This window comes from Arachis ipaensis, chromosome B4, assembly GCF_059453495.1.
Source record: "Arachis ipaensis isolate K30076 ecotype BB chromosome B4, ASM5945349v1, whole genome shotgun sequence".
Lineage (NCBI taxonomy): Eukaryota > Viridiplantae > Streptophyta > Magnoliopsida > Fabales > Fabaceae > Arachis > Arachis ipaensis.
The window spans coordinates 142,771,481-142,797,233 of record NC_142439.1 but is presented as its reverse complement, the minus strand read 5'-3'; the positions used below and the strand labels follow the sequence as shown (position 1 = coordinate 142,797,233).

Sequence of the window (25,753 nt, the reverse complement as noted above, 5' to 3'; positions counted from 1 at the left end):
CCAAGATGAAACTCAGCGAGCCGAGTTAGATATCATCGAAGAAATAAGGGACACGCGGCACACCAAACAATAGCTCGGTGACATAACAAATCAGTAAGAGGCCGATCATTTCAAGAAGGCGATTTAGTTCTTCGAAAGACAGAAACTGCACGGAGACCATCTTCCCATGGAAAACTCGCAGCAAAGTGGGACGACCCTACCTAATACCTGGAATATTTCCTCCCTAAAGAAGTTTTATAGTTAAAAGTCAGGGGCAGGCTTGTACTCTTTTTTTTACTACCAAGATTTTTTCCAAAGGGTTTTGCTTGGAGAGTTGTTAACGAGGCTAGCCTACCTGTGCCTTTGTATCCAAAGGTTCACCAATTTACTGTATATGAGCAATAAGGTGTATACCAACTCTATTCCTCAATCATTCTGATAATTGATTTTACCATTAAAGCATAGATACAAGTTTATCTATTGTCAATCTCAAATACATTCAAACGACGAACATTTCCATCTAATTACAATCTGCCCATGGTCGGCAATCATATCATTCAAACAAAAAAGGAATATTTTGAACAGAAATTCTAATCACTTAAGCAAAAGCTTTTTCAAACACCTCAAAAGCAATTTCAAACACACTATATAAACAAAAGTCAAACAACTATATCAGCAAACTACAAACTTACAAAAGCAACTATCACAATGTATCATCCATTACATCGGCAGCAACAAAATATTCAAAACATAAAAAGTTCTACCAAACAGACCACTACAAAACGGCATAAAAGCATACTAAACATTCTCAGCCTCATCTTTGGCAACACCATCATCCTCGACCATCTTTCCATCCCGGACGATCTTTCCAGGATCCATCTCAGACAGATCAACTTCTGGTGCAAGGAACTTCGCCTGTAAAGATGCTCTTTCAAACCCCTCAACAAATGAGTCCAAAATTTTATCTCCTTTCTTCTTCTCCATTTCTTTAAGCTGAGCAGTAACCTCAATCAACCGAGATTTCATGCTCACCAAATCGGCTTCCTTTTTCTTCAAATCCTCAACATCCTTAGCATAATTATCCTTTGTCTCTTTCAACTGCTTCTCAGTATCAGCCAACTTAGTCTGCAATTCGGCCACAACACCTTTTCTTTTACTCAATTCTTCTTTTAACAGTAAATAATCCTCTTTTTGAACTATTACTTTCTTATGTTTCAACTCCTGGCTACGTCCCAAACTGGCTAGCCGCAAGCCAACAACCTACAAACCATAATACCTACACATTACATAAAACATCCTACTACAAAAATAAAATAACAGTAAAAATAAAATCGGACCTTACCTGCATATATTGCCTGATTGCCATTTCACCAACCTCGTTGGCCAAAGATACATCGGCTGAAGACTGACAATACTCATCCACCACAGCCATATAGGGATACTCTTTCCCTCACACTGACAAACCCTCGCTCTGCTCAAACACTTCATGAAGCTTTTTATGGTTTACCATAAAAGCTTGAATTTCTTCTAAGGAAACCCCCTGCTCCTTTCCACTAGAGTCCTCCGACAACTCCACCACGTCCGATTTCCTCTTCTTCAAAATCACTTTTCTACGCCCCTGAGGAGGCTGACTAACTTCTCCAACCACCGCCCCTTTTTCACGATTTAACGAAGACACTTCCTTTTCCAAATTCTTACTTTTAAATCGAGACCTCAGAGATGCAGCTGAAACCCCAGGGTATTTACCTCCTACAAAACAAACACAACATCTGTCAGAAATTCCTAGGAAAATAATATACAAACAAAGAAAATTCCAAACTCACCCAAGTACTCTAAGACAGCATCTTTATCTTCTTCCCACTTGAGTAACTCATACATTGAAATCAGATCTTTACGATCAATATTCTCAACCAAGAACTCAATCAGGCACACATTTCTCGGAGATATAACTTCGGGACCGAGTATATTTTGAGGTTCCAAACACCACCACAACGGAAACCTCTCTGCCAAATCCTCATCAACATAAAAGGGAAAGTATTTTTCCAGATTCCTAACCTTAAGATACATTTTCTTAAAATCCTTAAAGGAGGATTTATGTAACTTGAATATACCAAATCCAGGGGTACTGTTGAAATTAATCCAACCCCCTTTTCATACCCCCTTTGCCTGAAATAGGGAAAAGAACAAATCTACTGATGGCATCTCCTCAAGAAACTCCATCAGAATCTCGAAGGAACGTAAGAACGCCCAGCCATTAGGATGAAACTGAGATGCAGCACAGTTTAACTGTTTCAACACCTGACACTCAAACTTCATAAATGGCAAATTCACTCTCAGTTCTTCTAGAACACAACTATGCATGTAGAAATATTCGAATCCCTGCCCCCGGTGATAAACCCTATCATCATTGTTACATGGCAGTAACTCAACTTGCAACCCAGAACCAGCCCTTACAACCTTCGCTGCATTCACCTCCTTAACAGCAGCCTCATCACAGAATAGGGACACTCGGGACTTCACATCCTCACTAACCCAGTCGTAAGACCAGTCAATCTCACCCCTTTTTCTCCTTCTCAAATCCCATTAAGAAAAACAGCAAGCAAACAAGAAGGGGGGAAGAATGAAATAATAAATCAGAAGCAAGAAGACAGAGCTTACATACCTCTCTTACTCATTCTGTTCCCAAAGAGGCAAAACCAAAACGTCAAATGTTACCAGGCTATAACTTCAAGTTGGAAACCAATAAATCCAATTAATCCCACCATAAACAAACATTTCAAATGCAGAAACTGCTACCTTAGTCACATCAAACGACACAACCTACTTTGGAAACACAACAAGTCTTTAATACTATCATCAATGTTTCTCTCTCCTCAGTAAAAAGTGGACACGCCTCCCCACACCTAAAACAATAATTTTTTAATGAAGTACGTTGAACAGGGGGTTCCGTCAGTAACCCATCTAATCGAGTTATAACTCATCAAGAAGCTCAACCTGCTTCATTAAAAACTCTCCTCAGGCTAAGCTTGGGGGCTGTGATATGGCAGTTATCAATACGAGTTATAACTCGGTATCACACGTTATAGCTCGGATTTTATGAGCTATAACTCGGCCAGTTAACGTTCCCATCATAACCGACGTCCAAACGGATAGCAGTCAGTTACGTTATCAATCATTTCAAAACCGACGTTAATGCTCAGAACATAACTAACGAGAAACCCATCATATAAAAGCAAGGTAAAGTATTTTCTTTGAGGAGTTCGAATAATACAATACACTGACTTAAGCATTGGAGTGCCTTTGTAGGTACACTCCCCCTCTCCACCGCTTATACTCTCACGCCACATCGGAAAGAAAAGCTCGGATTCAAGGATCGGACGTTCAGCCTCCAAGGTGATAGTTTGACAGTCATCTGCCACTAGGAGCCGACCTATTTCGCAGACAAGAACATTATCCATTCGCATTACAGTAGATTCTTTGTTTATAATAAGATAAGCCTCCAAATAATTTGTTTCAAATAAGCCTCCTTATTCCTACTCTTTTTAGGCCATTCAAATTGCATAAAGTTCACACCATTTTATGAGTCCTATCAGAATACTTGCAACATAACCCGTCAATCACTAGCCAAATGGTATTGCTCAAAAAGACTAGTAACGTAATTTAGCTTAACTACATTGATAGGAGGAGGGCACCAAGAATCAATCAAAGAGGTATGATTAGTCACCTGGTTAGTACGCTTAACAATACCATATTCAGCCCATAATATATAATAAATATGAGAACCTTACCCTTGTTCCAACTGACATTTTGATTAAAAATATCATTGTTTCTATCTCTTTAAATCCACTAAAGCCCTGCAGTAAAGATCATTTTTCTGAAGATTAATACAAAAATAACTCCAAAAATCCAAAGATACATCCCCACTTTTCATTTCCGCCTTCAAGCTGTTCTAAATATACTTAACTTTATTATAAGATTTAAGACAATGTTCTGTGGTTTCATACGTTTCGTTGCACTTAGGGATAAAGATATGTGATTATCAAACATCTGCGAAAATAATTGCTAGCAGTAGAAATAATACCATAAAAACAGAGCCAGATTAGCCCCTTGACCTTTTAAAAAATACTCGTATGCTAGAGTCACAACCAATTTGTATTGGAATCCTATGCAAAAATCTCTTAAAGTATTATAGGTCTAGAAACAAAGTATCAAATAAATTTTGGAGTAAAACCAAAAGTAATTTTTGAAATTGGCTGTGCTCTAAAAAGATTTTCAAAATCTCCATTATACTAATTTAATTCTTGATATTAGAAAAATACATTATATTAGTCTCACATTCGTTTTCTGTAAAGTTAGTAACATGTACAAGATTAACTTAGGGCAATTTTTCAAATCCCATAAATTAAATTAATATAATTAAAATCTTAAAATTTTTTAGGCCAATTAGTCTCTATAATTTAGTTTACAAGATCATCACGAAAGTTCTTGTTAATAGGCTCCGTCCTCATCTTGCGGAGATTGTTGGCCTGCTTCAAGGAGAATTTATTCTGGGACGAGGAACTCCTGACAACATCATTATTGCTCAAGAAGTCCTCCACTTTATGAAGAAGACTAAATCAAAGAAAGGTATACTGGCGTTTAAAATTGATCTAGAGAAAGCTTATGACAGAGTTGACTGGAGGTTTTTAGCTCATATCCTTAAGAGCTTTGGTTTTCCTATTCCTACAATTAATTTGATTATAATTGTGTCACTGCTTCCTCCTTATCTATTCTTTGGAATGAAAATCGTCTGAATGGCTTTACTCCTAGCCGGGGTCTTAGACAAGGAGACCCTATGTCACCCTATCTTTTTGTGTTGTGTATGAAGCGATTGACATGCTTTATTAGTCATCAGGTTGATTTGGGCTTGTGGGAGCTAGTTGCTGTTTCTAGAGGGGGACCAAGGATATCCTACTTAATGTTTGCAGATGACTTGCTTATATTATGTAAAGCTACAAAGAGACAAGTGCAAAATGTGATATTAGTTTTAGAGACTTTTTGCAAAGCATCTGGGATGAAGATTAATGTGGAGAAGTCTAAAACCCTTTGCTCCAAGAATGTCTCTGCAACAAGGAAAGATATTTTTACTGGGGTATCCTCTATCAGATTTGTCCAAGACTTGGGCAAATATCTTGGGGTTACCCTTAGCCATTCTAGGGTGACCCGTTCAGCTGTCAATGGTGTCCTGGATAAGATTCGAAGTAGACTAGCAAGCTAAAAATGGGAATTTACTCAATCAGGCTGGTAGACTCTACTTGGTTAATTCTGTTGTAGCTGCTATTCCCACGTACCAGATGCATGTCTCTATTTTTCCTAAAGGAATCATTAGTAAATTGGAGTCTATGATGAGAAATTTTCTTTATAAAGGACAAGTTGATAGAAGAGGATTGAATCTTGTTAGTTGGAAGGTACTGGTTACTCCAAAAAAATATGGAGGTTTGGGGATTAGAAATTCTTATGGTGTGAATATTGCTCTTCTTGGGAAGCTAATTTGGACTTTTTTTCAGCAGCTAAATAAGTTATGGGTCCAATTGTTGGATGCCAAATACCGATCATCTCTATATAACTGTTTTAATTGTTCTAAGAACAAAGGCTCTCCTATTTGGAGGAGTCTTTGCAAGGCTTGGGAAGTGTTGAAGGATGAGTTTGCTTGGTGTATTGGGAATTTGAATCAGAATTTTTGATTTTCTAGCTGGAGGAGAGAATGATGGTTATCTAACGAGATGGATTATGTTCACATTTCTGATTCGAATCTCTGAATACAGGATATTTGGTCGGTTGGTAGATGGCATTTGGATACTCTTTATTCTCCTTTATCTCAAAATCTGAAAGGTAATATTCTCTCTTACAATCCAGATGTGCAAGCAGGTCCAGAAGTGGGTTGGTATTAGTTTAGGTCTGCTGCAAAAGTCTATGACTCACGCAATGGTTACTTGTGGTTATGTAAGAAGCTTTTTGATTGGGAGGAGCGGGAGAATTGGCTTTGGCTTTGGCGTCATCTTGTTCCGGAAAAGCACAAATTTTTGGCTTGGTTGTGTCTTCAGGAGGCTCTTCCTACTGCAAGTTTTTGCTTTAGAAGAGGGATGTCGTCATCGGAAAGGTGCCCAAGATGTCTTTCTAACTAGGAATCGGTTTTACATTGTATTCGAGATTGCCCAAAAGCTCAGCTTGTATGGCATAGGTTAGATATTTCTTGTCATCCTTTGGATTTAAAGAACTGGTTCTTGTATCATAGCAGAGAGCATCCATTCAAGTTCTTTTCGGAACTTTGGTGGATATGGCGAGCAAGGAATAATGACATCTTTAATCCTCATTAAACTTAACCTCCGGAAAAAGTGATTTGTTTGGCATTAACTTCAGAAAAGGAGCTTAGAAATATTTTTGAATTACAACGTATGTCCATTCTCTCTACTCTAAATGGTTTTTGGAATCCCCTATCTATTGGTACTTTCAAGATTAATTGTGATGCTAGTTATCTTGATTCGGGTGATAGTGTTGATTTTGCTTGTGTTATTAGAGATTGTAATGGGAGTTGGCAAAGGGGGTATTTGGGAATGATTGAGAGTAATAGTATTTTTCAATGAGAATTGTTTGCTATTTGGAGAGGATATCTCTTAGCTTGAGATGTGGGTCAACGAGATATTATTTGTGAGACGGATTGTGTGGAAGCATTTAATCTTGTAACTAATCACCATGATGGTTTTGGGTTTATTGATCCATTGGTGCTCAAAATAAGAGATATCATGCATTTGAATTGACGTGTTCACTTTTGTTTGATTATGAGAGATGCAAACACGGTGGCAGATACTATGGCAAAGATGGCGATGAAGTTTCAACTTTCTCATATGGAGCTTCCTTCACCTTGGGAGGAGTTTAAGAATAATCTTAAAAAGGATTGTCCCTCTATTTAAGCAAATCCTTTGTTTTATTTTTCTTTGTTTAGTTTATTTTAGTCACCAAAAAATCTTAAAATTTTTTTAGTGTAAATCTCAGGTGCCTATTTTAAATTTAACGTATTGGTTTTTTTATTTTTTATTTTTTACTAAAAATAAGGAGATTCGAATTCACGACTTTTTAAAAGAATATGAAAAGACTATGCCATATGAGTTATAACTCTTTGGCAAATTTAACTTATTGGTTATTACTAAAAAACTAGTGTATGTTTTCGTGTCCTACATGGATGATACATAAAATTATATAAAAATATTTTATTAAAAAATTAAATGAAAATTAAATATAGTAATTATTATTATAAATATTTTATAATTTAAAAATATTAAAAATAATTAGTATTTGTTTCAATTAATTTGGATTGGTTGAATAGTCATCTTATTTGTCTGTTTAAACAAATATTTGAAGTTCGAATCTCGCTTTGTGTCTATAACAATCCATTAGTTAACAGCAGACCCTTAATAAATAGAGTATCAATATGTGGTGGATTAGTTCTCGACATGCAAAGTTAGGAAATCCATAGAAAAAAAATTGTATTTGTCTTTAAAATAGATTAATTTCTCATTAATAAAAATACTTATAGACTTTTGTCTTTGTTGAAATTTACCTGGGACAATTTTATTTGTTGGTATCGTATTCATTTTTGAAGTCAAGACAATATGATCAACATTATTAGTTGTTGAAACTTCACATTTTATGAAATGATTTCTAAATTTTTAAATATATAAACTTATATCATTATAAAAGTTATTAGATCGATTAATATTTTTTTGTAAGATGATGTACCGAAACACCATCGTTAAGTATTAATAAGTGTGAAGAGAAACCAATTAACAACTTTTGTTATTCAATATATAATTTATTCTATTGAAAAATAAATTAATATTTCTTGAACTGGTAAATACATTTCCTTCTAATTTTCTATATCATTTTATTTGACAATATTTACCGTTAAAAAATAGCAAATGACCATACTATCCTATAATATATATGATGTACAAAATAATTTTTTATCTTAAAATTAATTATAGTTAGTGAGATAAAATTTAAAATATTTTTTTTCTTACTCAAATCTAAATTTAAATTTAGAATTGATTAACAACTCATCCTTTTTTAATTTCAATAACAAAAATAAAATTAATTAGATATAAAATATTCAGCATTTAATAATTTCAATCATTTAAATTTTAGTTACCAAAATTTGGGTTAAAAATTAATTATAAACTTAATAATCGATAATATATATTATATTAGTATATAAATAATAATATCTAATGTATTAATTATTTTTTTTACAAGACTAATGTATAATCTATTGAGAATTGATTTATTATCCAAAATTTTTTCATAAACTTTGTAATTTGTGAAAATAATGATCTCATTTTTTAATTATTTAAAAAATTATTCATAATTTTTTAATTATGTAATTAACTTAATTAATAACCTTTATTATTACTTTTATACTAAAAAGTATCAATTTATACTATTTACATATTTAAATTTGGATAAATTACTAATTTTATCTTCGCGTGTATTTAATAGGTTTTATGGGGCAGGTACTTATGTCCGTCTTCCCATTAGGGATGGCAAACGGAGAAACCCGCCCTGCCCGCCAAAAGCGTGCCATCTGGCGGATTGGACCGCTCCGCCCTGCCTAGTGAGACGGTACTGAATTCCTCCCCCGCCTAACAGTAGTCTGGCGGGTTGACAGACCAAGCCCGCCAAATCTCTTTTTTTTATAAACTATTAAATATTAAACAATATATATAATTTCACAACAATTTCAAGAAATTTATAATTTCTAAAGATATAAAAAAATTATAATTTCTAAATTTACAAATATTAAAGTCTTTATAATTATAAATATATAATAAACATAGTTATAAATCAAATTTTTTAAAACAAAAAATAAAAATAACATTGTCCAAAGCAAAACAAATATTTTCCAAAACATATAATTAAACATCTTTAAATTTATAATCAATCAAACATAAAACATAATCTAAAATATAATTTAGAATATCTTCAATTATCATTTTTATCCTCTTATAGATCAATAATATTATTGAAATTTGTAAAAAAAAAGGCTCTGACAAAAAAACGCTTGGCCCAACAGGGAAGCCTGCCCCGCCTTGCCCCACCGAAACCCGCCAAAATCTATTTTTAAATTTGGCGGTCTCAAATTTTTAGTCCACCGCTCCCTTTTTGGCAGATTACGCGGGCAGGCCCGACAGGCGCGGGTTTCATCCCGTTTGCCATCCTCTAGTCCCCATCCATTTTCGCGTGGCAGGTCGTGAGGATTTCACATGTCCCCATCTAGCCCTAAATCACGAGTAATTCCTGCAAATACATGTTTTCGCTGTTTTTGTGATCATCCCTATTGATAGCATTCGTTGGCTCGTAACGTGGAGCTATTTCAGCCACTTAGTAAATTCTAATATAATCAAAATTTAGGATATATATATCCATTTTTATAAAGTCACATGTATTCTTGTTATAACAATATTAATAGGAGATAAATGGATAAACACAAAGCTATTGTTAGGATACAAGATGAAAAATAAGAGGAAAGAAAATGTAAAGAAAGAAATGAGAGGAAAGAAAAAAATATTTTTTATGTTATTTAGATGAAGAAAAAATGAATGGAAAGAAAATAGAAGAAAATTTTTCTTTTACTTGGATGAAAGAAAAAAGTAAGAAGCGAGAAAATTATAATGGAGTAAAATTACATTAATATTTTTATATATTATATATAAATTATAATTTAAAGGGTAACTCTGTACTTTTATCCATGTTTGCATTTTTCCGTCAGTTTTTCGTAACTTTGAAGAGAAAAAATTTACATGAGTTCCACATACACCTTTTTTATTTTCCATTTAATTTCTTTGTTGATCCAAATAATGAAAATTTAATTTTTTTCATCCATTTTCTTCTCCAGCATTTTATTTTTTTACAAATTCTTCTAATTCAAACAATATGTAAATAAGTCACATTTTTTATATATATAACAATAACTAATATCATATATTATAACTTGTGAAATCATAATATTTTGAGAAGTGATGTATAGATAACTTAAATATTGATAAATCTGAAAAATTTTTAAAAAAAAATAAAAATATCAGAAAATTGCATGTTGATCCATAAGATTTTTTTTTTTAAATTTGTCCATATTTTACGATTAAAAATACAAAATATATATATGTGTTATTTATCTTATATATTTTTTATTTTATAAGACTTATAATTTTTTTATCGGTGATGTTAGTGGTTATAGAAAAAATTTTACTTTTGAATAAACTTATAAAAAAAATTAAAAATAAAATTGGTTGAAATTTTTTTGATAATTTATTTAGTTTTTATTTTAAATTAAAGTTAAATTATATATTTAATTTATATTTACTTGTTTATCCTAATGATTATATATAATAGATAATATATTTAAGTATGTTTTTGAAAGAAACTATTGAATTTTATATAATTGAATCATAATTTTATAAATAATATATATAAATTTAAATTTTCATAAATTAATTTATTTTTGTTAAAGTGAATTATGCCATAAAAAATTTATATATTAAAGTAAAAAATAATCTATTTATAAATAAAAAGTTAAAAAATTATTCTTAAAAGTTAAATATGTAGATAAAAAATAAGGGCAAATCACTTAATTAAGCCAATGGGAGGAGAAATTTACGCAAATCAGCCAAATCAAAAACTGGTTTATGAATTAACCAATGGGCATTTTTATATAGTTCGAATTAGGTTGTTTCGAACTCCATCTACATGTAATTCGAATCACTCTGATTCAAACTACACACACGCACACACCCACTAATTCGAATAAACCTGATTTGAATTACACACACAGTAATTCGAATCAGGGTGATTCGAATTACACCCAAGCACGAAACCCTAAGTAATTCGAATTTGGCTGATTCGAATTACTCATTTTTTGGCTCTAGTAGTAATTTGAATTGGGGTGTTTCGAATTACACTTGATTCGGCTATAAAAGGAGTTCGAACCAACCTCATTTGAACCACTTTTTCATTTTCATACCCCACCAAATCCCAGAGAAAACGACCCAAATTCGCTCCAACAAAGGCTCGAGTAGGATATTCAGCCCATGGGGGACGATCCGGACAGACTATATCGTTTGGATGGTGTTGCTCATATAGCCGGGGTCATCAACGATGAGGTTAGTACGTAAATTTTTTTTTAAAAGTAGGATTAAGTAACTTATTCGTTTGTTTATATACGTTATGTTAGTAGTTTTGGTGGTAAGTGACGTTGGTAACATTTTATGTGACTGATTTTTTATGTTTTGTTAGTGACAATGTATGTGGTTTTGTTAGTGGTTTTGTTGGTGGTTTATGTTAGTGGTTTTGTTAGTAGTTTTGCAAGTGGGTTATGTTAGTGGTTTTGCAAGTGGTTTATTTTAGTGGTTTTGTTAATGGTTTTGTTAGTGGTTTTGTTAGTGGTTTATGTTAGTTAGTAGTTTTGCAAGTGGTATATGTTAGTGGTTTATGTTAGTTGTTTCTGTTAGTGGTTTTTGTTAGTGGTTTGTTGTTAGTGGTTTTGTAAGTGGTTTTAATTATCTGGTCCATCATATGTGCAGCTCCAGCGATGCATCTCGAGCATGTGACGGCAGCAGGGCATGCGACTCGACGAGAGGTACGTTCCATACATGCAGATGGCGGGATTATACCATCTTGCGAGACTGAACGATAGATGGTTCAGATTGGATGAGCCCCTTGTCAGTGCTTTCGTCGAGCGGTGGCGTTCGGAGATGCACACATTTCACATGCTATTCGGGGAGTGCACGATCACACTGCAGGACATGGCGTACCAGTTAGGGTTGCCGATCGATGGACGTTATGTCAGTGGTTGCTTGACAGATTTCCAGACATACATCCAGGGTGGTCGTCCAGCTTGGGTGTGGTTCCAGGAGTTGCTTGGTGTGTTACCTCCTGCAAACCAAATCCAGAAGTTTGCAGTGAACTACAGCTGGTTCCAAGAGATGTTTGGAGAGTGCCCTGAGGGAGCCGACGAGGAGACAGTCAGGCGCTATGCTCAGGCCTATATCATGATGTTGTTAGGCACTCAACTATTTGGCGACAAGTCCGGCAACCATATTCACATTAGGTGGCTACCTTACGTGGCTAGGCTTGAGGATATGAGTGACTACAGCTGGGGATCGGCAGCACTCGCGTGGTTGTACCAGTGCATGTGCCGAGTAGCCAACAGACATGTTGTGAAGTTAGCCGGTCCATTACAGCTATTTCAGTCTTGGATCTTCTGACGCTTTCCTGCATTTAGACCTGCTGGATATGATACGTTCAACTGGCCCTTGGCCTCGAGGTACTGTTATTGTTTTTTTCTATTTCGTCTTAAATTATTTTATTCCATGTCCGCTTATAACGTTATACGATGTGGTCATATTTTGCTTTCGTTATACCACCGATGTGAGTTGTAGGTGGTCTGGTCACAATCCTTCCGCTAGCGAGAAGGGACCTCGAGTGCAGATGTGGAGGCTGAGGATGAACCTGTTACAAGCTGGGGATGTAAGTATACGAACCGCTTATTTTTAATTAACATTTCATACTTCGTATCACGGTATGGCCTAACGTTGTTACTATGTATTTATAGTTTATTTGGATGCCGTATAGCTCTCCCGACGTCCTTTAGGTTGTGCATCTGGAGGTGTTGGAGCCTCGTCATACGGTGTTATGACGGTGTGTGACGGCATTGATATATTTCACCGTCATAGAGTGGCACCAGATTGATCGGGTGCTACCGCAGTTCGGTGGAGTACAGTCCCGCCCTGCCCCCAGCCCGCCCTAAACATCGACTTCTTGATGTCGAAGGATGGCAGAGGTGGTGATCGTTGATTCTCATATAGTTTGCAGTTCTGGCATCTTCATTAGGAGAGCCGTGCGGATCATGTTCTTTGGTTTGATGTTGTGGCAGACCCAGGTCCTTCACATGACTTCTTGGATTGGTTGGGTCAGCATGGTAAGAGATTCCTGTCACCTGAGATGTATCTTGGGGATTCGAGATCCGTGCCTATTCCGGTTGAGGCGACACAGAGGGGTGCCAGACGAGTGCCTGAGATGGATCGTGTTGACGACGTTCTGGATAGGCGTCGGGTTGAGCGGAGAGCTCATGTCGGGACACGACGAAGCCAGCGTGAGTGGAGGTGGCTCGACCAGGCCATGGAGGAGGGTGACGCTATGCAGAGGGGTGGAGGTAGACGACGAGGGTGTGGAGGCCGACGCAGGGCCCGTGCTGGAGTTGACGATCATGGTGGTCATGGTGACGATGACGACGATGGTAATCAGCATGGGCCTGGTGCGTGAGAGGCTGGAAGCCATGATGGTGGAGGGGGTGGCGGGATCCCTGCTGGGATAGGGGGCGTTAGTCCTCGTCCTGGAGGTCATGGTGGAGAGTGGTACGGGTCTGGTATGGGAGATGATTTGGGCCAGGGTGACGGTGGACTTGGATCAGGGTCGCTCGGCGATTACTTCGTTGGTGTCCCCGGTGACGACCACGCAGTTCATGAGAGTCAGACATGGGTTAGTCCGGGGACGCTATTTTCAGACTTGCTGCCCAGTGATGATCTTGATGCGGAGTTCGGCGGTTCACACTTCCTAGATGAGATCAGTGCCATTATGCATATGATGATGCGGCACGTCGGCGGGTGCAGATTACGGGGACGTAGGCACACTTAGATGTCGACCTGAACGAGCTTCCTTCAAGGTCTGCTCATGAGTATTTTGCGTTGGGTGGTACCTCTCATTCCGCCGATACTGGTGGCGCACATTCAGTTGCCGGACCGTCTAGGGCACCCGTCCACGGGGAGTCACTTCCTTTAGGGTCTTCCGCACGTCCTTTGCCAGTCCAGCCTAGGCCACCTCCACAGGCAGACCTGGATGATGACGAGGATGACATTGAGGACAAGGAGCCGCTCGTCCGGAGAAGCCAGAGGACACGGATTTTCTGTTGTTGCTTCACTGGATCACATCTATTTAGATGACCTGTTTTATGTATATCACTTTTATTTATCATCAGTGTTGTACGTTGGCTTGCATTATTTATTTATGTTATGTATGTGTAGGACCTGCTTTGTATTTTGTTACTTAGGTTACGTACCTTATTACCTTATTGTGTATCAGTTATGTTGAAAATTGGTGTGTGTTATTTTATCGGCGTACGTTATGTCATATTTTGCCTAAGTAGATTACATCAAGTGATGTCTAAGCGTAACATACGCGTATACTTAAGAAACGGAACACATCGAGTAATTAAGTACGCACGTCAAATACATCACATTAAATTAAACAAAATTTCATACTTAACAACTTCAAGTAACAAACCCTAAAACAGTGGACTCTAAATACAAAAGTGTTAACAAGATAATAATTACGCTAACAATATACCTATTCATCTCCCCCAGTGTGCCTTGGTCCTCCGACCTGTGGACAACTTCCTAATAATTCATTTTTCAAAAAAATAAATTATATATTAAATAACAAAAATTATTATAGTTTTTTTTTTTACACAAATTAATATACTCAACTACGGTGTTTTGGTAATATTACCAAAAAATATTAATCAATCTAATAGCTTTTGTAATGACATAAGTTTATAAGTTTAAAAGCTTGAAAATCATGTCATAAAATATAAAATTTTAACCGGTAATAACGTTGATCATATTGTTTGACTTCCTGAATGAATATGATACCAATAAATAAAACTGTCACAGTTAAATTTTAACAAAAGCAAATCACCATAAGTATTGCTATCATCAATGAGAATTGTTTTACTTTCAAGACAAATACTATTTTCTTTCACTGTATTTTCCAACTCGACAGGTTGAGAACTAATCCTCCATGGATTGAAACTCCATTTATTGAGGGTCTGCCGTAGCCAATGAGTTGTTACATACATAAGGCGGAATTTGAAACTCTAATACTTACTTAGGTAGACGAGTGAGATGACCACTCAATCAATCCAAATCAGTTAAGACAAATACTAATTATTTTTAATATTTTTAACATTAAAAATAATTAAACTTTGATTTTAATTATAACTTTATAAAATATTTATAGTAATAATTATTATATATATTTTTTGTTTAATCTCTTTTAATAAAAAATTTTATATATTTTTATTAATTATCCCGTACAGTGTACAGAAACATATACTAGTTGTAACTATAAAAAGTAGTAATTAAAAAATACTTACAATGGAGGCAAGTAAAAATCCAAGATAAAAAATAAAAAATGGCACTTGAAATGTAAACCCTAATAGAAACCCTAATGGTATTGAGAGAAAACTTAAAGAAAAACTAAACCTAAAACCTCCTACTACTATCTACCAACTACTCTAATGATATGCTATGCTTCTTCAATGTTTGCCCCTTACAATATGAGCTCTAGCCATTAGAATTGGGCCTCTAAGCCCCTCAAAATGCGAGTCACATGCGTTTTTAATGAAGGCATGCGCAGGTACTTGTGCGTACGCACAGAAGTGTGCGCATGCACACTTGACCGAAAATCTCAAGCTGTATGTACGCACAAGAGGCTATGCGCACGCACATTTCGCGATACTTTGGATGATCGTGCGACGCGCAAGATGCTGTGCGCTCGCACACTTCGCTTTGCTTTGCTACCTGTGCGTACGCACAAGGAGCTGTGCGCACGCACACATCGCTTTACTCTTCTCGTTTGTTTCTTCATACTTCCTCATCCTTGCATGCTCCTTTTCCAATCTCATTAAGCCATTCTTACCTTATACATCTGAAATCACTCACAAACAATATCAAGGTATCGAATAGAAGGCAAATAGAATAAAATATGTTAAATTAAGCATAAAAGAACATGTTTTCACAACCAAACATAATTTAGGAGAAAAGCTCAAAAGCATGCTATTTAAGAAAATAAATGTAGATTTATATGATGAAATCCTCTCAATTCTAACAAAAAATTATCGTAAAATATAAATTCATCAATACACGTGTTTCGTTAAATGATTCAAAATTTCAAATATAATTGTGCGGAGCGGGTAAATTTTTGGGTATATTTTTGTCCCTTCTTCCGCAAAATAAACATTTGATTCCGACAAAAATATCTTTGCCGTTAATCTTTATCTCACAACTACGCTGCGTTTTGAGTTTCTCAGTGTGACGCCCTAATTTCTGAACTCTGACTCCTATAAAAGGACCCTGTTCCAAACCCTAACCGTTTCACACTTCATCACAAGCTCACAAGTACATCGCCGCTCAGATCTAACTTAAAAAGAGTCTCGCTTTTGAACATTCCACTTCGTGTGTTGCTGAAATTATGCAGCTTTAGGATTCTACTTCATTTGATTCTGTTCTCTTCACAATTGGGATTTCTATTTCATACGAGTTTTTGAATGGTGGGTTTTGATTGTTTCCAATAGTTTAATTTGAGCTTTCAATCCTTGATAATATAGATTCTGGAGTGCACTTTTACCGAGGCTCTGTGATGGCTTGAAAATTATCAGTTGCCTAATTTCCAAGGTGCAATAAAAAATGTTTGGGCACCGCTTTGCAGATCTGACTCCAATATGTTTGATCCTGCCAGTATCACCCATACATAAGAAGCTCCAATTTTTTAGCAATTTGATTTGATTTCATGATATTTTTTTTGTATGTAAAGTTGTAAACTATGCATAGCATTATGTTACATTGCACTCCTACGAGGCTCCATTGTCAGTATATCATTGGAGACCTAATCTAAAAGTGCATAAATTGATATTGGGAATTTGTGAATATCACTTAGCAGTTAGAACATCACATGTTTAGCTGCCACAAATTCCCTCACAACAAACCGGTACAAAAAGTGATTATTTACTTTGGTAAGAGAGGAATGCTAGGGGTCAGTAATTTTGGTGTTTTGTAATCATTAATTGGCCATCAATAGTGTTTTTAATGGTGTGAGATTATATCTAATGGTGAGAAATCACTCACTTTTGTTTTGATGGTTACTGGCTAGAAAACACAAAAGTTGGTGGTCCCTATACTTTTTCTTGGTAAAATTTGTTCTATTTGTATTGTATCTTGACAATTATATCATTGGATTGCCTAATCTGAACGTGCACAGATAGATTTTTTTGGGATCTGCTTATTATATCTAGCACACACATTATTACTGTTTGTGCTGGTTTTGCAGTTATCCCCTTACCTGTTTGTTAAGGCCTAAGGTTTCTCTTCATAGAATTTAACTGCAAGTACCTGCTGATTCAGCTTAATCGAATTGGAACTTTAGAGCATGTTTGAGAAACATTCACATATTAAGAAATTATTATCAACTACCCAACTTGGTTTGATCGAATGGTTATATGTAAGGAGTAAAAATAGACCTATATTTCACTTAGGAAATTCTCATTAGGAATAGAATTTACTGTAATGAAAGAATCAAATAATTATGAATTGAGTAATTTGTATCTTCTCTCTTTAAAATTCCACCAATGTAATGAGGATGAAATTGTATAAGGGAAGAATTAATCAATTAGAGAGAAATCAAGGAGAATTAAGAGGGAGAGAATAGGAAAGAAGATACAAATTACTCAATTCATGGTTATTTGATTTTATCACTATTACTCTATTTATAGTAAATATTACTCCTAACAATAATTTCCTAATTGGGCTATAGACCCATTTTTACTCCTTTCCTTCATTATATCACTTGATGAGAGAATCAAACTATAATAAATTATTGCTGATTTTCACAAACTCTTGAGCATGAATCGGCCTGGCTAGCCCCAGTTAGATCATGGAGGGCGGAGAGGGCTCATCCGGCCATGTCCTCCTCCGCTGCCACCTTGAGGTATGGTTTTGGTGGGGATTTGGCCCCGAGGAAGGGATGAGACCCTTAGAACTTTGCCCTAGCTAGTTGTTTTTCCTTATTCAAAAGTACCCTGCCTGCTAGATTTGGCTGAGCATGAACCATAGCAAAAAGAACCACTGCCAAAACAGCCTTGAGAATCCCCATCTTATATGGAATAATATGATGTGTAATTAGTTTAGTTGATACTTGATAGTTGATACTATATCATAGTGCTCCAATGAAGGATAAATTTATAGAGGGTTATATGCTGAAAAATTCAAGCACCAAAAGAGGTGCTTAGTGCTTGTTTTCCAATCTACTTACCCTAATGTTCTGAATAATTGGTGATTTAATAAAATTCAAGCACCGAAACTTGCTTTTCAATGCACTTACCCCCAATGTATGTTCTGAATAATTAGTGACTTTATTGTGTTTTTAAATTAATTCTTACACAGAACATGAGACATATTGTTATCTAACCTAATAATGTTTTGATTGATGCTAGTGGAAGCTATTGCATCAGCTTGCATTGATTCATTGAATGTCAATATGTCATTATGATCTAGAGGAAGCTTTGTGATTTGCATCAATTGACAAATTAATCACTTTCACTTCCCAGTTTTTTTTCTTGGTCTTGAAGTTCTAGCCCATCTGAAGTTGAAGTTAAACTCTAAGATAGGCCCAAATTAACCTCAAGAAAACCACTTTAAGTGCTCTTTTCAGACTCATTCCAAAAATTTAAAGCTTTGACTAAGGGAGAATGTTACCAAGCAATATATTATTTTGCATTTCCAGAAAAGAAAAATGATCTAGCTCCGTTTCCCAAACCAAAAAAGAAGATGTTCTACTACCACTGACATAAGTAAGAAAAAAAAAGAATGGGCCTCAACAGGTGAAATGCCAGTTTGGAAGGAATGGCTTGTGTTATAGGTGAATTTTCTTTCTTCATTGGCAGTTGCTCTGCCAATAAGGCGGAATTATGGGGACTAGACCAAGGTTTCAACATTTGCTTAGACAATGGGGATGATAAGAGTTAGAGTGGAATGTGATTCCAAAGCTATTTTAATTCTTTTTTCAATGAGTCTTAACTCACACGGCATTTCGCCCCTTTCCCATCTTAAACGTCTCGAACTCAATTCCTACTAACTGTAACCGAGGAGAAAAAATTGATAATTATATAAAGAGTGTATGGGTGTGTGCTGTATCTAGAATTGAGAGTTGTCCTGACCAAAAAAAAGAAAAAAATGGAGGTTTAATTTGTATTTAAGTTTTTTTTGGCTTTATCCTCGTTTTTATTTCAAAAAGAAAAAAAAAAACAAAATTATATCAATAATACCAAAAAAAAAGAAAAATACTAAAAAAATTTAAATACTTATTAAATTTAAAGATAAAAAATAAAATTGAGTAGAAATAAATCAAAACCACACTAACTAGTGTCCAAAATAAAATAACAACTTTGATGATGGAATAACATTGCTTGTGGGTTTGGATTAAAATTTACAAATGAGAGTTTGAATCATATTGATTTTTTAAATTTGATTTTGATAAAAAGTAAATTAGTGTTACCATTGATGAAAATAAATCATAATATAATATATTTTGTTTGGATTACATTACTCAAAATCACATTTTTAAATAAAAAATTATTAAAAAAGAACATAAATTTAAATAACTTTTCTATATTACTTTACCATTTTATTTTATATATTTAAATAAATCTTATCAATTAATTTTATAAAAATTGAAGCATTTAAAAAACTTGAACGTACTTTTTATATTTCAAACGTCAAACCAAATACAACATAAATAAATAAAAATAATTATGACCGTTTTCACTTTTTCTCCAACTTTTACCACCACAATTTCATCTAGTCACTTGCCATCATTTCTACCACCTTAACTTTAAAATTTAAAATCTTAACTTCTAATTCTAAACTCTAACTTATATATTCTAAACTTTAAATTAAAAATATTAACTTTTTCTTTTTAGAAAAATGACGTTTATTTGCAATATTTTCTTACATCTTGTTTGTACATTTTTCTACGGTATAATCTTTCTTCTTATTAATTACTTTTAATATTAAAAATATAAAAATATATATAAAGGTAGCGCACATATTTTTTAAAATCCAAAAATAGTTAATTCTAATTGTAATAATTAATGGGTATGGACTGAAAGAGGTGTTTTGTGTGATTTTGACATTTTGAAGATCCCAATATGTAGTTAAGATTTGTTTTGTTGTGGAGAAGATCAAATCCAAATTAAGTCAATTATATTTATGATTGAGGGGCATTATTATATATATGGTTTTTCTCACTCTCTCTTGATGATAGTTGATACATACAACTCCATGTATAGTACATGACAACCAAGCAAAATGAATAGGGACGTGAAAGAGAACCCCCTAAATACATAAACAATGAATTAAAAACGTTGAAAAGCAAGAATGCGACATGAAACTAACAGCAATAAAGTCCCTAGTAAATACTTCTATTATTGGATATGGTTGTCTAAATAGAGATTCAAATCCAAATAAAGTAACATAGGAAAATCATAAAAAATTAAGTCAATAATTAATTATTAATATAAAATTTAGATGTATAATTTATAATTAAATGGGTAATATTTTAACTTACAGATATACGAAATATTTACTTGCTCATTTTTTTTTTATTGAGTTTTGTTATTTCCTTAGCATATATAATCGAAAAAGAAAGTTACCAAGAAGTAAAAAGGAAAAGGAAAAATATAGGTACTAACATATTATCTGCCAATTATTGTCAATAATAATTAATTATTATATTTTAAACACATATAAAGAGGCACATCCAAAAAATATATCTATAAAAACACTTCTATTAAATACAGTCATAAAAAAAGACATTTTTATTAAACACATCTACAAAGACACTTCTATTAAACATAATCATAAATAAGAGTTGGCAGAAGTTGATAGAAATATTGTTGGTAATGTAGCGGGATTGAAATGAAAATCATGAAGTTCACGAAATTCACGCACTCTATCATCAGAATTTGTCTAGAGGAGGAAGCATTATCCTCTACCCAGAAATCCAGAGACTTATTAGTTTTTGTTTGGCTGTTAGAAAAGAATTTAATAAAGTTTAGTATTTGTCCCAAAAAAAAAAAGAGATTGTGACAAATTAAGTTAATCCACTTAAGAAGATCACATCAGTTTACAACATTATTTTACTATGATTTTGTTAATTTAATTCCTATAAATACCTTGTTTTATAGTTACATTCAATCTAAGTATATATTGTCATGAGGGAAAAAAAAGAGCTTTTAGATATTATAATTACTAAAGTCAATTATTTATTCAATTATGCTACCTATAAAAATAGGTATTTGTCATTTTATAACAACTTTTTATTATAATACTAAAAATAAATTTAATTATTTGTCTATTATATATATTTGATTATTTTACTATAGCATATTTGATCATCCTATTTGTTAATTATTTAGTTAAAAAATGTGTGAATCAATATATAGATATAAATATAAACAAAGAAAATTGTTAGATGAACATAACTAATTTTTTTTATGCAGCTCCTCCTTTTTATTCAATTAATTTTTATTGTATGAATGAATTATTAGACTAATTTAGTTGAATTTAATTATCAACATAACTTAGTTATATAACATTATCAATATACATATAAATATATATAGAGACTGATTTTTAATATATATGAAGCATGTTTTGTATTCATCTTATCTATATAGTAATATGTCTAATTAAATGTAACCTAGTGATAGAAATTGAACTTCCTTAATTGAACTAAACTATTTGTAAACTGTAAACAAAGACATACATCATATATAACTCTAGATATCTAATAAAGTCAAACTCAGAACAAGTTGATATGAACATATTTGGTGATGCACAGTAGAAGAAGCAACAAAATATATAACTACTTGACATTTTTGTTCCACTGATTGCTTTTCAGACAACTGAAAAACCCTAATTAATTACCAAAAAAAAAAAAAAAAGAGTCTCCATGAGAGCATCAACAAAAACAACTACATGGAACCTTGGAAGCTAATAAGGAGAATAAGAATTTAAATATGTAACAAGAATTTTCTGTGTGCATGCATGCATATGTTCTTGCTTAAATAATTCTTATGGCAAATTAAATTAAATATGTTCTTGAAAGGAAGGTAGAGATGGATGCTGCTATATATATATATATATAATCAAAAGATTGGTGAATCAGAAGGTGAAGAATCCACCAAATGGAGAATGCTGTTCCAATAGTTCTTATCTTCATAGGAATCACCATTGTCATTGTTATGAGACTCTCCGCCGCCGCCGCCGCCGCCACCACCACCACCACCTTCAGATGACAAACTCAATTCATTATTATCATTATTAGGGTTGTTATTATTATTAGTATTCAGCAGAAGATTTGTGAACCCTAACTCTTCATCTTCTTCTTCAGCATCATCATCATCATCATCACCAACATTAACATGTGCACCATTACTACCACTTGTCCTAAGAGACTCATCATCATGATCATGATTTTGATGATGATGAGAAGAACTTCCCCACGTGGATTCCATGGTCATCATTGTCAATTCATGCAAGCTAGGGTTGAAAGTAGTACCCATTGAAGAATTATTATCATAGTCTTTCCACTCATGTTGATGATGATCATGATGATCTTCACTACCTTCTTCCTTCACGTTAATACTCCTAATAATTCCATCATTCTCAGAATATGAACCTGAAGTAGCTCCAACAAACTCAATCATAGGCACCACTACATTAACATTATTGTTGCTATTTTCTCCAATTATTGCTGGTGATGCATTGTTCTCCGAGAATGATAATGTAGATGTTGGTGACTCAAGTTCAGCATTTCCCATTCCACCACCACCATTACTTTCATGATTAGATCTCAATAACCAATCTTCATTATTAGTCCAATCCTTGGTTGTTGTTATTGGAGATTCGTCGGCTAATTTGATCATAACTTGAGCTGAAGACGAAGACGAGGACGAAGATGGAAAAGTGGTAGTAGAACTTGGAATTTGTAATGAGTGTTGTTGTGATGAACGTAATTTTGATTCCCTAACCAATCTTGCTTCAGCTTCAAGCCTAGCACTCTCCCACTGAGCCATGTGGCTGAGGTTGGCGGCGACCTTCTTTGAATGGCCGCCGTCACCAGAGACTAGGGCATCGTTTCTGGGCTTATGAGTCACAGGATCGATGCCCATTTTTGTTAATCTTTTTTTGAGATGCGTGTTCCAATAATTTTTTATCTCATTATCTGTCCTTTTTGGCAAATGTGTGGCTATAGCTGACCACCTATAAACAACAACAACACAATTTATAAGAATCCAATGCAAACCCTAGAATTTATCAAATGCTGTTGAATGTTGATCTAAAAATATACTAAAAATGATAGAATATATGAATGATTAAAGGGTTTAAAATTTAGTTTGAGTTTAACTCATATCAAGTAAGATTTCAATGTGTAATTATTCTTTACCTATATATATGAACTAATAGATATTGTTTTTGATGAACTTCTAGTTTTTTGTGTTTATTACTATAATATTTTTTTTTTTACTTTGATCTTAAAAAAATGCAACTCAATTGAAGAGAAAATATTTATTAGAAATCACATTCATGGACAATTGATTTTAGCTTTTGTGTGGAATCTAGCTAGAAGATATGTATACTTGATTTCTTTTCTTTTTTTTTTCTTTTCTGTATTTAATCAAGGACCATATATGTTGAATGAACTAATTGGGTGTCAGGAAGTGAATTTATGGAGATGGCAGGAACCACAATTAAATCAGTGTTGGAAATAATAATTATAGGCTAGAGAAAATGTGGTTCAAGAAATTGAGAGAAGACCATTTGCATTTAAGACATTCTGCACAGCAATGCAAGTTGGAAAAGCAAAAGAAATTATTATTCGTAGTCCCCCCCAAAAACCCAGTTACCAAATGCCTGATCCCAAATGCAAATGTTGTACTATAATTAAATAATTAAGAAAAATATGTTTCTTTTTTTTTTTTTCATTATACACTTAAGGTGTCAAATTAAACAGCACCAAAAATTATTTCCAGCTTCTAGTTCTCTCATTATAATTTTATAATACGAATTTTATTTATTTATTTATTTTGGGTGCAAAGAGATCACATTTTTCAGTTCTATCTCACTCTTTGAAAAGAAAGAAAGAGAAATAATAACAATGATGATACCAAGAACATAACAATGAAGCTAAACAATGAAATGATGAGCACCTTTGATTTAGAACATTCAAGAACAAAAATAATAAACCTAAACATTATTGTACTACTGTACTATATATATAACTAACTCCACAAACATATATATACAAACAAAATTACCTGTTTCCTAAGAGTGCATGAAGCTGAATGATAGCTTGTTCTTCTTGCAAACTGAACTTTCCCCTCTTAATATCAGGCCTTAGATAATTTGTCCATCTCAATCTGCAGCTCTTCCCACACCTTTCAAGCCCTATACAATAATATTACATACAAAAATAAACATTACACTTTTTTTCTTTTAAATAATATAATTAAAAAGTCCTTGTTAAAAAAAATTAAAAAATTGTTCGAATATCAAAATAAACACTATATAAAAAAGTATCAGTTACTGATACATGATTGAGATCAACGACTAAAATTACCTGCTTTTGCTGGCAAAGCGCGCCAGCTTCCATGACCATGTTCTTCAATATAGGCTAAGAGCTTCTGATCTTCCTCTGGTGTCCATGGTCCTTTCTTCAAACCCACTTTGTCACAACATGGTGATCTTCCCATTTTGAAGGAGGAATAGGAACAGGAACAGGAACAACTAACAGTAATATTGTATACACTAGTTGCTACTTAACACTGAGATAGCTTTTCCTATTTCTTCATATATAATAGCACAAGAAAGAGTGATGATGGATTATTCATTAGTGGCATAAATGGTATAACAAACTATTTTTGACAGTGTATCTGCTTTGTCATTACAATAATACCCTTTCATTTCATGATGATATACTTTTAATTTGGAGTTCATCATTGCATAATTGATTGGAGTGAAATGCAAATGGAGTGGTTCAATTGTCTTTTCATATATTATAATTTTAAACCCTATGGACGCAGCTTTGAGGTTTTGAGCTAGAAAATTAAAGTCATAGTCATAATACTTGAGTGATACGTCACCTAGAATTTATGGCACATATTGCTAGCTAGGGCCAATTTTTAATATTCATATGGGTCCATCTCATGAGTGTTTTTCTTTTTATAGCTAGATAGATTGAATTATAATAATAATCACCTTCTTTTCTAATTAGTTAGTGAATGTATTAATTAAGATGCTCGTTAAGAAAATGAAATAAAATTCAAATACTAATGAAAATGCTAAGACATATAATGGTGCTAATTATTTAGTGTTTGAATTTTGTCTAATTTATTTTTTATAATAAATTTTAAATATTTAAAATGTATTAAGTTTTATACTTTAAAATTAGATATTAACTAATTAACTCTTTTTGGCAATTAGACACCAAATTTTTAGTAAAATAACAACCATATATATATAGATATATATTACAAGAAAAATACTGAAAACATTTCTTTTCAGTGAAATATTTTTTATTACCTTTTCAACAAGTGTTTTGAGTATATTTATTAACAAAAAAAACTAATTTAAAAAAATCAAAGATTAATTAGTCAAAATTATATTAGAATAAGTATAGAAAATAAATTTTTAATTAATCAATATTAATTAATATTTTATTTTAAAATCACTTTTTTAACTTTTATTTTTTTTTAAATATTTTAAGTGAAATTTAAAATTTAAGGTTTAAGAAGATGAGAAATATAAGAATAAAAAAATTTAATTAATATTAACCAAAATATCATTAATTCTCT

The 25,753-nt window shown here is 33.4% G+C and overlaps 2 protein-coding genes across 2 annotated transcripts; both read right to left on the bottom strand.

Annotated features, from left to right (window-relative positions):
* Positions 1-668: 668 nt before the first annotated feature.
* LOC148569494 (uncharacterized) lies at positions 669-1,345 on the bottom strand. Its single transcript, XM_088483404.1, has 2 exons — positions 1,322-1,345; positions 669-1,239 (listed from the first exon to the last, which is right to left on the bottom strand). Exons 1-2 carry the CDS (start codon positions 1,343-1,345, stop codon positions 778-780), a joined length of 486 nt encoding a protein of 161 aa, XP_088339530.1. The 3' UTR covers positions 669-777.
* A 20,259-nt stretch (positions 1,346-21,604) lies between these two features.
* Positions 21,605-24,776, bottom strand: LOC107635348 (transcription factor MYB16-like). Its single transcript, XM_016338813.3, has 3 exons — positions 24,520-24,776; positions 24,218-24,347; positions 21,605-23,162 (listed from the first exon to the last, which is right to left on the bottom strand). Exons 1-3 carry the CDS (start codon positions 24,650-24,652, stop codon positions 22,046-22,048), a joined length of 1,380 nt encoding a protein of 459 aa, XP_016194299.1. The 5' UTR covers positions 24,653-24,776; the 3' UTR covers positions 21,605-22,045.
* Between the last annotated feature and the right edge of the window lie 977 nt (positions 24,777-25,753).